The following is a 13,698-nucleotide window of genomic DNA, read 5'->3' as shown; positions in this document are numbered from 1 at the left end:
CTTTTATTCACCAAGTACAAGACTAGTTTTGGATCACTCATCCTACCAGGAATTTCCCAGTAAAAGGGAGAATGCTGGTAGGAGCAGCCTCGAGATTGTGATAGTAACAGTTCTTCTGGCAAAGTGTGAAGTGCAGATGGTGTCAAAGATATGCCAATAACTTAAGCAGGAGCTTCCAATAAAATCTCTTGTAGTGCTTATTACACTCTGTGAATCAAAGTGAAAGGGGCAGGCCGGGTTCTCTGGCTCTTTTATCCCACACTAGGCAGTTTAACTACTGTACATCCAAGAGCATCCCCCAGGGAAAAGCCTGCACTCCAGATGCATTTGTGTCTGTCCCAGACATGAGCTACCTCTAAGCAAGTCAATTCACAGTCCCCAGAGAAGCAAAATCATCATCAGAAACACAGGAATTACTTCCATCTGATCTACCTTCCAGTGACAAAACCACTAAAAAAAAGGGTTGTCTCAAATATTCCTTTGAGTCTTTCCAGCTCATCATGGCACTCAATGATCAAATGATCTTGAGCATGGTGACCTGCTGCTGCCTATGAATGCTGCTCAGAGATTTCAAACCACAGAGAATCCACACTAAGGCTTCTACCAGAAACCATCAATGCACTTCTAACACCGTTGTCCATATAATTAAGCTTCTCTTTCCCAAACTGGAGATTGGAATGCACACCACAGATGAGATAATTTACTGACAGAAAACTAACACATAAGGTTTAAACACTGAAGTGGCATCTTCGTGGTGTATCTGTTTTAATTAGCTTTACTTTTCATGTAGGGTAAATAAAACATTAAGGAGTCAGCCAGACAGAGACACCACAAACTGTTTTTCAAATAGCTCCATGAAATGAGCAAGAATAAAGCTTGAAGAGTGTTATATTTACCTCTGTAGCTCCCAGGGCACTTTTAAGAACACTGGGTCAGGTACACCGAGACACTGAGAAAATGTGCAATTTCTTTCCCACTGAGCTGTCAAGGCATTCATGCTGTGAATAGCTAACACCCTTCTTTGACAACCAGGCAAATATTTCTATTTTCTGCCATTCTAGGCATGACGTATCTCCACGTTGCCTCTGTTGATTTAGTGCCAATTCAAGTCAAACTTTAGATGTCTGAGACAGTAACCGGACAAAATACTCTTGATGAAGTCTTGTCTCAAACTCATAGACTGCTGCTTAATACATTTCCAAATAGTTAGATAGTAAAAAGGGCTGTAAAGCTGAAAAAGCTGCAGAGAAGCAGAACACACACTCACTGAACAGCCAGAATGGAGATTTAAGCAGCACATACAAGTCAAATATGCTGCTGCTTCTATTTATTGTTAACATTACTTCAAAAACACCCCACGTAAAATTATATAAGAGGATGTTGTTCCTTGAAATCAATTCTGTATTTCCCATCTTTCAAAAATACATGTATTTAGAGAAGCATAATTAATAACCAAGTCTATCTGGGCAAGGCTAAATGAACACATCCTATTCAAGTGATAGTAGCATAGAGATAATATAAACATTATTCTTTCTTAATACTTAAAAAATATAAATATCTAATGACATTTCACTTGCACCTACTGACCAAAACTTTTCATTTCTGATACTATGAAAGAGGAAGACAGAATGAAGGGAATAATTCTTTCAGTGGAAACAGATGCTTGATCAGTACTTCACAGTCTTGGCTTTTGTTCATGGGATAAGAAAAAACAGGTAGTAATAATGGTTCAGTGTGTGAATACTCAAATCCAAAACACTATAAACTATTGAGAGTGCAGACTTTGTGCCAAGAATTTAAAGCACTTTTGAGACTGGATTCCATCCTTTAAGCCATGCTGCATTACACAGTGTTTCCTTACTCAGAGCCTCTCTTGCCAGCAAGATTTGGTTTAGTGTTTTAACTCCCGTTCTTACAATCTACTGAGAATTAAAATGCACATTAAGTGACTAAGCCCTGACCAGTACTTACCAATACTGGCATAACCAGGCGTGGATGGATCTCCCCCGCTGTTCAAGGAGACCATAAAAGCTTTATCAGCAAGGTCTGCAGTCTTTGGCAAGTCACAAGGATCAGTGTAAACAAGAACACCACCAAACCCTGCATCTTCCAGCAGAGAAAGCTGAGGGAACAAAGCAACACAGGTGACCATTAACAACAACAGTGTCAAAAAACTTCTTTTTTTTTTTTTAATTACTGCTGAGATAGAGGCTTTCCCATGCACTAGGTTCTCACCACAGAGTGCTCTGTGCCAAGCTGCACTGCCAAAGTGCTTGTAGCACCTGAACAGGTTTTCCTATGATATAAACACCACGCTGAAAATGCCTCAGTTTTGAAAATAATGTCACTAAAACACCTTGAGTTTTCTTTCCCTATTTTCCTTGTTATTATCTGCAAGATTTTCTTGCTTAGTTTACATCTTCAAGGACAAAGCACATACTGAATGTTTGTCTACACTGGCATCACGCTTCCACAGGATTCTGGACACAGTTAGTCTTCAATGAAGGGAGAAAACAGGAATTTACAGAACATGAAAAAAAAAAAATTAAAACTCCAGTCTATCTACCCAAATATTTGGATCTGGCTCCTGTCATCTTTTGTTTTGTCTCATTAGAACATCAAAGTTTGAGTTGGAACTGGCAGTTGGAGTTTCCAAATATCCACAGATCTGGGCCAGAATATCAGACAAACTTCCCCCAAAGTCAAGAACAAAAGCATCCAAGTACCATAAACTGCAGCAGCTTTTTTGACTGGAAAACCTCAGGTTTTTTCTTTCATAGAGAACTGAAAAATAAGAGGATTTTATTCCAAAATGGCCAAAATCAAATTGTAATGTGGCAAATACTCCCATGAAATGACATGACCTTTCTGTGTAATGCTCTGCATATTTGGAATTGACTGAAGACTACTCACTGATACAATGCTATTTTAATTTTTCAGACAGAAATAACTCAGGTATTTAAGAATTATCTTACTATTCATTGGGCAGCTTTACTGATGACTTTCCAAATGTCTCCAAATGGTCTGAGGAATGACTGCAGGTACATGATGTTTCTACACAACTCCGATTTCACAGGAGTCTGAGGACTTTTTACTACACTTCTGTTTCTCAGATCAGTTGTCTTCTTCCTTTTACATTTTATAACCTTTTTTCTACTTGCCTATGTATATAATCTTCAATTTATCTCCTAGCTGCTGGTATTAAGGAATGTTTATGCACAGTTATTTGTGGCTTTACAAGTATGTAAATTACATGAATATATGGCATTCAGTCTGAGCCTCATAAGCATTTGGTGTTCAGTTCTGCTTTACTCAATAGCTAAGACAGAAAAAAATATAAAAATAGCAGCCTAGTATTTGCAATATGCTAAAAATAGCAGAGTACTATTTGCCATTTCTCTAAGTAAATGTATCTAATATTGTGCTTTGCTAAGACCTTGACACTCGTCTGAATTCAGATAAGCAGATGCAAGTTGAACCTGTGAGTCACATAATCCTACCTATCTCACACAAACAAGCAATCCACAGATGAAAAGGGATGTTTTGAGAGACCTCTAGTCAGATGAGTAGGAGAATGAGAGAAGGTGATTAGCTCAGATGCAAAAAAATATTACAGACCTTAAACGTAATGCAGGAATAGGGATTTCCCAAATGGTAGGTTCATTTATTATTGTTTTGTTCTGTTTTCAATTCATGTTTGTATTCAGATATTCAGGATCTGATTGCACAAAAAGTAGGGTGGGAGAATTAGGGACACATCATAGCTAAATGATGTAACGGGGGATTTAAAATAACTGTTGCCTTTTCCTGCCTCCATATCCAGTGTCTTTTTATTAATGCCTGGATTATTTAATAGTACACAAAACAGGAAATACAGATTTTTTTAAAGAGAATTTTAAAAACTTTGCACTTAAAAAAAAATCTCTATTAAATCCCACAGTTTTAGTGAGAGAAAGTAACTACACGTCTGCTATTCACCAAGTGCAGCAACCACTGCTGCCATGGCTACAATCTCTAGTAAGGAGTTGTGTCACACATGTGAAATTACAAAACAGCTTTCAGATTTCAGCTATAATTGCTGCTTTTTAACTTTACAACAGTGACAGCACAACTATATCAACAATAATGTGCATTGTTGATTCCATTTTCATCTTAAATACGTCAACAATTTACCAGCCATAAATTGTCCAAGCACAAAGAAGCCAAAGAAGGTTCTGAATATTTTTTTACAAGGCAGAAGATTGTAGATTAATTCCTGCAGGTAAACCAGTGCACATCTATTCAAATGAATGGATTATTTTAGATTGCAAAATCATCCAACAGTAAAATCTGCTCCTTATGATGGATGTATGCATTGTCTCTCTCCCAAAGCCATAAATATCTCAGAACAAACTGGAAACAGCAGAACCCTTGAAAACAGATGCTGGTGCCCACTCTTAACCCTTTAGTTATTTATGGCTGCTTAAGTCCTCAGTTTTTGGAGTTACTTTAAAAAATGTGACTGTTTCAATTCAGTATATTAAATCACCCCATAAAACATTCTGGACTCAATTTAATCTAATATGAGACACCTGCTGCTTACCAAAGGCCCTGTCCTGTACCTGGGGACAGCTTAGCCTTGTAAACTCTACACACCACCAGGCACCATTAAATTGCCTTTTAAAGAGGATATGGCTGAAGCAGTGAAGAGACAGATTGCAACAGTCTACAGAACTCAGTTTGGCTCTAAGGGGAAAACCCAAAGCTGCTTCTCCATTTTAACTGCACCACCTCTGAGACGTGGCAGAGGAAACGTTTCCCTGTCTGAAGTCAAAAGTGCCTACAAATGTAGTTCTCATTTTCAGAAGTCACTTACGTGAATGGATTTCACACTATTGAAAGTGTATCCTCACACCTGGACACAGATAATCACACTAATAGATAATATTAGGCTGCTCACTGAAACTTCTCAGAGGTTTTTGAAGGTTTTTCTACATCAAAAATATTTCTGTGCCTGGCAAAGTAACAGAACCCTAAATAAAGAGATAAAACATACTTTAGCTACAAGCATTTACAGATTCTTAAGGACTTTTTTTTTTTTTTTACACTTAAAATGGCAGTGTACACTACTTAAATCTCCTTAAAGCTGCATACAGAATTACAAAAATTGTATTTTACACAATAACTGCCTAAGTGTTAATGACATCGCAGTTCATTAGACAACAAAGGCCTTTAAGTGTCAGCTACTGACAGCAAAGTTAATTTGGGATCATGTTGTTACTCTAACATACAACCTCCTCCATGTAGCATCAGGCCAAAATTCTTCTTCTTCCTAAAGGCAGATTCACAATCCCACTGTTTATTTCAAGTCCACTCAGTGCTAACAAAGCAAACCATGGACATAACACATTCGTAAAATACGAAGCAAAATCCTGTTTATATCTCTATATAATTGTAATCCCCTTTTCTCTGTCCCTTCCAGGTGAACTTCACAAAATGTATGCAGAATTTTATAATCAAAGCCATAATACATATGGAGCATGGAAACAAAAATAAATAAAAACTAATCATTAAAGAAAAAAATGTATATCAAAAACACATTAAAAATACATGTTTGTACCTAATACATATTATTTGGAGTAAAAGCAAATATATTAATGTTTCTAAAATCTCCTATTGTCATTATACTTCAGTGCAATTATCAGTATTAATTAGACAAATAACAGTAATCTGTTTTTAACTGCTGCATTTTTCAATTCATAGTGCAATGTGTAAAAAACATGGTTCATTAATCCGAGACACAGCTTTACTGGACAGGTTAACAGTTATGAATTACTCTTTTCTACTGAAGTCCCAATTAAAATCATGATGCTCTGAAAGGATCTCCCATCTTATTTGACTAATTTGTAGTACGTAAAATTATGAAGCAAGAGCAAAGGTACATTTAAACATGCTGAAAGATCTCACTGACTCACTATTTCTGTAGCAGACTGGGTAGAAAAGCAAGATTTCAATGCTGTGGGTATAATCAGATGCTGCTATCTTCTACCACCTATTACCTACTGTAATACAGAGCACTTGGAAGGGGCTTGGTAACACAAACAAAACTCAAGGTGGAAGAAACCCCATTTAAATGCACATATCTTCATCTATATAACACTCTTCCAAATGACAAGTTTTTAACAAAGAAAGGTTTGGTTTCACCTTGTATTTTTAATATTGCATTTGATGTTTAATCATGCTCCAGGATTCCCCATCACAAACATTGAGGGATGTTCAAAGGAATTTGGAGACAAAGCTCTGTCTGAAGAGGTTTTGGCTTTTGCTGATCAACCCTCAAGGTGTTGTGCTAAGGCTGTAAAAGGGATGGAGGATGCAGCCAGTTTAATGGGGACCATAAAAAGAAACACATCTTTCCTTTCCAGCTCAAATACTGTCCTTGCCTGAGGAATGGCATCGTTGTTATATTGAACAAACAGGGCTGGGAAAGGGATTAAGCTGAATAAAACTTCCAACAGCTATAAATGCATACCCAGTGGTCTCATAAATGACAGACTCTGGCCATAAAGGTCTTAGAAGGGGTAAAACATATAGCAATGAAATTTATCAAAATATTCCTGCCATACAGTGACATACATAGGAACAATACAAAATCAAAGAGTTGCTCTGTATCATGGCAAGACCTTAAGACTTTGATGTAGTTACTACCAGAGAAATGATAACATGAAGTGTATTTATTTGTGGAATCTGACAAGCATATCTACGATTTTTTTAAAGACATTTTCTGTAATCACTTTCCAAACTAAAATTGGCTTTCGCAATTCTCAATTTTCAAAATTTTGTCCTTTTTTTTTAATATCTAGAAAAATATTTCTAGGGAGGAGAGAGTCTCCTTTTGTATTTCTTGGATGTCCTATAGATTGTGGGAAGAAAAGCAGAAGGGAAGTGTAAGAAAGTTTACAATGTTAATCACAAAAATCTGCCTTTGAGCAATGGAGCTGCATGGCAGTGATGAGTAAGATCTACTTTGTACATTAGTTTACCATCCATTATATTTTTAAGTACATTCCTCTGCCAGATATGCGCTCTCCAAGGACAGTAGACTTCTCAGTGAACACTGGTCACAAGCTTGTTGTGTGCTGGTTTGACTGGAAATCCACACACTGACCTCTGCACAGCTCTGGCAGTTGAGGAAAAACCTTTGGAGACTTCCCCTCCAACCCAAAAATCATCTTGGTTTAATTCTGTGATCCTTGCACAGAAAAATTTTTTCCTGCTCCTATATGTGGTATTAAGCTTATCAAGAACTGAATGTTCTGTCCCATACTTTTTCCTGTTTGCTGCCTGCTCATCTTCTATAGAGTTTTATCAAAGAAAAGTAATTTGTTACACATCAGCAGGTTTTAAAAATGGAATTTTTCACAATAGGATATTTGGACAATTAAACATAAGCCAGATATACTGCCAGTTCCCTGTACTAGATTTTAGCAACTTTTAATACAAATTGAGTGCATATTTTATTGCCAGATCTTGCTTACCACTGCTAAGAAATTCACAATGTTCAATCTAATTAAAAATGAAATTGAACTACAATTCCCTAGAAACAGGGGCTGATTGGACTCAATAAGCTTTACTTAATTTATTTCAGAAACAAAATAATTGAATTGCTTACAGTCCAGAAAAAAAAAGCTCCATTATTTGACAAGTATATAATACAAAGCCTTTCATATTGCTGTTGCATTCCCACATCTTCAGGAAATACTACTCACTTCTAAATTAGCATGTAGAGGAACACTGTGTGCATAATAAGTATCATTAAATATTCACTAAACATTAAAAAGAAACAGGCTGTATGAATGTCCAGATGAGCAACCTCCAGAAAGCCAATAGCATTTCCCTGTTCACACTGAAACTGTTTCTGATTATGTTTATGGTTATTCCAGTCTATGTTTAGACTCTATTACAGAGAGAATAAAGCTGAAGATCCATCATACAAAAAACAATTACACAAAGATATAATTATAATCTTGCTAAATCATCAAGAATAAACTGATTAGACCCTTTGTTGTATTTTATGCATTCTATCCAACTTTTAATACAAAATCCACTGAACTGCCAACAGTCACAGACCAAAGTCAAATCTGCCAATGTCCCCTTACTTTTTTTTTTTTTCTTATTTACTTTTTTTCCTACCACCAGAAAAATTAAGATCAGCAGATTGGATTTTCAAACATTATTCCTAGCACAGGGCACATCTCCCCCAGAAAGCTGCAATGTCAGGTTCCCCTCACCCTTCTGCACCTTGTGCAGGGCACAAAAGCACAAAAAGAAGTGCACCCCTGGGGAGGTGGCTGCAGTTCCCCGTGCCTGCAGCCACTCTGCTCACCACAAACATTTGGGGCACCTGCTCCCAACCTCAGGGGGCTCTCAACCCTCTGCAATCTTTTTCTTCTCACTCTGGGCTCCAGCAGCAGGCTCCCAGTCTGGAGATAACCCAGTCATGGCATCACAGAATGCTTAGGCTTGGGAGGGACTTTAAAGCTCATCCCATTCCAATCCCCCTCAAAATATCAGCAATTATAAGGGAGAAGATGAGCAGAGAGCAGGGGAAATATCTAATTTGTATAAACACCCCTCACTCTGCCTCATATGCTGTGTAAACTCATGACCTTTGATTCTCTCTACGGTCTTTTCTCAACTAAAATGTAAATATCCTTGGGGTACCTGGAATATGTGTTTTCCAGTAGCAACACGGGACCTCAGCAGTGTTGAAATGAAACAGCCCAAATCATCCTTCTGTCTCCAAGATAAAAGTAGGATTATGACTTTTCTAGCTACAAGAGTGCAGCTGTTGTATGGGATCCACCAAGGCATCAGCAGATGCTCTCAGAACCCACACAGCAATCAGTCAGAGATGTGCAATTAAGGCACATTTGCTGTCCACAATTGTTGGATTGTTAAAACATAGCTGCTTTCACTGGACCTGTGCAAAACCAATACCTATTCATTTATTTCATTATTCTCAGAATTCTTATCCTGTTACTAGTATTGTAAAATTCTAGCCTTTTGCTTTGGTTTTTTGTTAAGTACAAAACATACTCCCTGCTCAACTCTTTCCTGGTCTATTACATTGTATCCAGGTTTCATGCTTTTAAAATAATACCTCGGATGTAATATAACAGTCTCTGTTGAGACTGCATAACATTGTTATGTATTTTTAAATTTACATTTTATTTAATTTTATGTTTCCAAGTAGAACATATAAAGATGTAGAGTGTGCTATATGTAAGCCTCAGGCATATCTATATATCAACTAAGAAAACTGAATATTATTAATTGGTTAATGAATATTTTAGCTTCATTTATGGAAAAGAGCAGTGTTTAACTATTTGGTTAGCACGCCTTTAAGTAAATCAATACTCAGAATGAACTTATTTATCTTCCTTATTAGAAAAACAGTCACAAACTAGGAGTGATAAAAGAAATGATCATAAAGAATGTGCCCCAGTGCATAAAGTCATTTCAAGAACTATAAATATTAAAAAAGTTATTATAAACCTTAGCAATAAAAGTTCTTTATAAATTATCAGTACTGATTTCTGCTCCTAAGCTCCTCTAGAAATTCCAAAATTAAAAACTAGGCTAGTCTTGATTGTGTTTCCTCACTGACATTTCAGAAGCTAGAATTTTTTTCCACAAGAACTTATTCATGAACTGTGCTACACAGGACATATCATGAACACATCTTTCCTACTGAACATCAAGGTTTAAAGTGGAATATGCAGTAAACTGAAGCACCACTTAATATATAACTCTGGTACAGCACAACTGCAGGCAATTTACACAAAAGATACAACAGCTGAAAAAGCCAACATGTGCAGCTTTTGTGTCTTCCTAGGTCCTTCCTTTTTCACTGCTTTCCACTCAGCACATCAGTAAAACAGAGCTCTGCCTCCTCCTGTGACCTACTAAATAGCCCATTTCACCAAAATGAAATAGTGGAAAGAGCTACATGAAGGAGGTCCAAGGTTGAGGCACTTGATGAGAACAGGGAAGGCAGCTGGATTAGTCTGGCAGTCACAAAGCACTACAAAGTCATTCATTCACCAGCAGTTAGGGAAAAAAAAGCCAAACCAACAAGCCCCAGCTCCTCTTCAGTAACACCAGTCTACAATTAGTTCCAAAACATCAATCCAAAACTATGTCCTTCCCCTGTCTTAAAAAATAAAGTGAAAAATATAAAATGTGAAAAATAGGACCAACTTGCTGTCACTAAGATTTTTTTCCATGCAGTGATTAGGAAAGGAAGACCCCAATAACAAAACAAGGTCATACAAGGATGGTTAAGAAAGATGTGGCAGTAAAACCCTTGCTCTGTCAGTCTTCTCAACTAGGTCATTGACAGCACATTATTTTTGTCTTTGACAATTTTTTGGGGAAGGAAAGGAAAGACCAGAAGAAAATATCTTTTGAAACCTTGTACATTAAAAACATAGCTCCCTCTGATGGGCCCACAGAAAAGATTTAGCACCACTTACAGCTCCTAGAACTCCACTAAACTTTCCAAATGACAAACAGAATACTGCAGTTATAAGATGAATGAAAAAGAAATACAATAAAACTCATGATCAATCAACATCTGTTACACCACTGTAACTCCTAAGACAGAACTTGCAGAAAAAGTCTTTAAAGAATATACAACTTCACTCTGGGGGAAAAGAAAAAAACGAACTGAAAACCAACAAAAAAGTCAAACAAATGCCAAACCAAAAGCCTCCAGACTAAAAACCCAAATAAAAACTCCATCTCAACACCAAGTTACACTACAGGACCATGTAATGAATGAATGGTCTGACACAGAAGACCACAATCACAGGCCCTGGTGTTTAGCCCAGGAGAGAAATCTATAGAGAATCAGGGAATATTTCCAAGTTCAGAACAAGCATTTTCTCTTGCAATAGGTTGGCAAAAGAGACAGAGTGAAAAAAAACCCCACAAACAGAAATGTCTGTACTCAGACATTAATTTCTTCTCTTTGTCAACTGACAGTGATGACAAACTTTGTACTTACTATAGCTTCTAACTAAAAAGGTGAAAAGGAAGCCAGATCAGGGTTACAGGGCAAGCTTACTTTTGCATCACTTTCTAATGGAAAATGCATCTCTATCCATTCTGTTTAGAAAATTGGTAGTTACTGAAATCCTCATGCCTAAGCCTGCATTTAACTGCATCAGCTTTACACCAAAGTAACACCCTCAATGTCAATAAATCTTAATTGGTAAGAAATTCAAAGTCAGGCTTTCTGACCTTTATTTGTTGGTCTCCTCTCTCAAGCAAAAAGTGACTGGATGAAAGTGCTTCAAATTGCACCAGGGAAGTTTCAATTAGTATTAGGAAAAATTCTTCACCAAAAGGGTTATTGAGCATTGGGAAAGGCTGCCCAGAAGTGGTGGAGTCACCATTCCTGGAGGGATTGAAAAGATCTGTGGATGTGGCACTCGGGGACGTGGTTTAGTGGTGGGTTTGGGGAGGGAACTTGAGGATCTTAAAGGTCTTTTCCCACATAAATGATTCTGTGATTCACTGTGTATGAACATAATTCTCTCAGGGGATGGAAAAATAATGTACACATAATTGTTATGATTCTTTTTGCTAGCAAATACTAAAGATTAATCCTAAAATAGACAAAGTACACAAAGACAGTTAATTGTAGAGATAGACATGATTTAAACAAACAGTGAAATTAATCGATACTCATCTTTCCAACAAGGGCCTACACAGTTATGATACTTAGAGAAGGATGACGGGAGTTTTAAAATCAAATTTATCTTTTTGAGTTTTTGCAAGCATCTACTAAACTGTCCTTCCACACAAGATTTCTGAGGAGAATGATCTGTTAACATGCCATTCCATGAAGATACTGAGTTAAAGAGGCAGCTCTGACAGTAAAACCCTGATCAACTCTTTGTTCCCAATATGATAATCTTTTATTATTAGAAAACAACTTAACACTTTGAAGGCTGTCTTAGAAATATTTATATCAATTTCATGTTACAGTCATTGATGTTAAGTTCCAGGCTTACCACTTAAGATCATTCTGCAACAAAATATAGAAAATTTTCTAGAAAACACTCTTTTGAGGGGCACTGTTTTATGTTGGGTTGGGTTTTTTTTCCTCTTCAAGTTTAATTAGAGAACAGGATTACAGTAACATTAAAGACATCTTTTTTTTCCCCATCTTCATCTTCAAACATCTTCAGAGGCTAAACAAATCATTGTGTAACACACCCTGACCATGAGACACCAACTAGCTTAATTCAGGAATAGAATAAAAGCTTAAAATTTGTTTGGGTGTTTTTTAAGGAGCATGGATTTGTTAAGAATTCAGCACACTGTCCATTAATCTTGAGACCAAGAAAAAAAATAATCTCTTTCTAAAACCCTTAAAGGGTGAAGACAAATGTTTAGCATGCAGGTGGTACCTTCAGAGTTACATCAGTTACTCTGGGCTGCTCAGATTTAGATTGAAGCTGGAATATTTTGTATGTCTTTCTTTTTCCCTCATAATAAATGGTAAAGCATTAGGAGAGTTTTATATGCCTGCTTCCAATGTCCAATTCTATATCAAGAAATGTTTAAGTATCCACATGGAGGACCTCATCACCAAAAGCTATTGCAGAGATAAACAGACTCAGAACTGAAATACCCCATTTCACAGAACAGTCATGATTATAATTAAATTGCTCCAGACATATCCTCCACTTCAGGGAGTCAAGACACCTGTGATTGCCATTTCAAGAAAACGAATACCAGGGAAAAAAAAAATATTATTTCCTACCTGCTTTGCAACCCATCCTCTTCCCTTAAGCACCAGCTGTGCCAAGGAAGGATATCAGGCTGACAGAGGGCATTTCTTACCCCATGTTCTCACAGTAAAAAAAGGAGCAGAGATTCTTTTGGTCAATAAGAACATCCTGACAGAAGACTAAGCAGCTGATCAGTCTGGATGAGAGACTTGTGTGCACTTGACCACGACAGTGCATGGTGACAGGATCTTAACAATAAAGGTGCCACGTGATGGCCGTGACCTTATTGTCATGTGAGAGGTTTACCTGATCAAACACCACCCATGGCTACTTTTGCTGAAGGGGAATGGTTCTGTAAAATGTACTGTGCAACACATTTATGTATGGTTTTTATATTAAATAAAGTGAGTTTTAATGTGCTTTAACATGAAGTGGTGTTTATCTATATTCTTCTGCAAACTGCATCAAGCTGATCTCTTTATTGAGAACAAAAATCTTTTATATTACCAATCAAGCTAATTTGGATATAAAAACTTAGGTTTTCTTGAAATTAAATAACATACTTGTAGTTTTATTCTGTTTGCCAGTGAACAGAAAAAGGGAGAAATAGGTAATTTAAGCTACTCTTCCCCTGTTACCACTGGTATCACCAAGTATTGAACAATTCTGCACTGTTGGCAGGTCAGAAGAAAATCTTATTTTCTGAATTTTCTGTATGCCTTGAAATGACTTCACCTTCAAAGAAAATAAAGTACATTGAGTGACAATGTCAGATTTTGTCCTTGCAACTTTCAATGAATCTGTACAGTGCACACATCAAAGTTCATCCAGTCAGGTATGCTTGCAAATAATAAAAATAAGTAAATTATCCTTTAAATTAAGAATTCATTTAAAATATTACACTTTTTCTAAG

At 36.8% G+C, this 13,698-nt stretch overlaps 1 protein-coding gene across 22 annotated transcripts in view; it reads right to left on the bottom strand.

Annotated features, from left to right (window-relative positions):
• Nucleotides 1-13,698, bottom strand: part of NAALADL2 (N-acetylated alpha-linked acidic dipeptidase like 2) — a 410,260-nt gene that overhangs the window by 126,917 nt on the left and 269,645 nt on the right. For all 22 annotated transcript variants that reach the window (XM_064385281.1, XM_064385276.1, XM_064385277.1 and 19 more), the window contains one exon: nucleotides 1,972-2,122. In XM_064385281.1, coding sequence (XP_064241351.1) covers nucleotides 1,972-2,122 — 151 coding nt within the window. The remainder of the gene's footprint in view (nucleotides 1-1,971; nucleotides 2,123-13,698) is intronic.

The sequence above is a fragment of the Passer domesticus genome, chromosome 11 (genome assembly GCF_036417665.1).
Source record: "Passer domesticus isolate bPasDom1 chromosome 11, bPasDom1.hap1, whole genome shotgun sequence".
NCBI classification, from domain to species: Eukaryota; Metazoa; Chordata; class Aves; order Passeriformes; family Passeridae; genus Passer; species Passer domesticus.
Note: the sequence above shows the minus strand (reverse complement) of the source record. Positions and strands in the feature narration are given on the sequence as shown.